The sequence below is a fragment of the Dipodomys ordii genome, unplaced genomic scaffold (assembly GCF_000151885.1).
Source record: "Dipodomys ordii isolate 6190 unplaced genomic scaffold, Dord_2.0 Scaffold108, whole genome shotgun sequence".
NCBI lineage: Eukaryota > Metazoa > Chordata > Mammalia > Rodentia > Heteromyidae > Dipodomys > Dipodomys ordii.
The window spans coordinates 1,072,400-1,072,982 of NW_012267324.1; the positions used below are offsets into that span (position 1 = coordinate 1,072,400).

A 583-nucleotide genomic window follows, 5' to 3' on the forward strand; every position below is an offset into this window, starting at 1 on the left:
TCCCAGCCGCTCCCGAGGCGGAGGCCGGAGGCTGGAGGCTGAGAGGCCGCGCTCACCTCCTCGTACTTGCGGTCGGCCTCCTCGGCGATGTGTTTGGCCTCCTTCAGCTGCATCTCCTGGATCTCCATCTTCTCCTCGTCCTTCATGGCGCGGTTCTCGATGACCTTCATGCCTCTGCAAGGCCGGACGGTGCCCTCAGTGCCCGCGGGGGGGGGGGGCGACCCCAGCCTGGGCGCCCTGACCCCCTGACCCCCGGCCGGTGGCGTCAGCTCCTCAGATCTGAGGATCGCGGTTCAAAGCCAGCCCGGCAGGATCGCCCGTGAGACTCTGATCTCCAGGCCAAGGTTGACAAGAGCCCAGGATGGCGCTCTGCGGCCTCTGGGGAAAGGCAGGCGGTCCCCGGATGATGCAGTGCGTGCCACACCCGGCCTGCTTTGGAGATGGGGTCTCCCGCACGGGCACCCTGCCTGGCAGCCGCTGAGGCCGGCTCTGCTGCGGATGGCCGCCGGCTCCTCGGCTGTGCTGTGTGGGAGGGGAGCCAGGGCCTCGGCCCCGCGCCCGCGGGGTCTCCCCTCCCCGCGCC

The 583-nt window shown here is 70.7% G+C and overlaps 1 protein-coding gene across 1 annotated transcript in view; it reads right to left on the reverse strand.

The window, feature by feature from the left end:
* Tpm4 (tropomyosin 4) overlaps positions 1–583 on the reverse strand; it is a 6,811-nt gene that overhangs the window by 4,640 nt on the left and 1,588 nt on the right. The window contains exon 2 of the mRNA XM_013028369.1: positions 57–174. Within this exon, the coding sequence (XP_012883823.1) occupies positions 57–174 (118 nt within the window). The remainder of the gene's footprint in view (positions 1–56; positions 175–583) is intronic.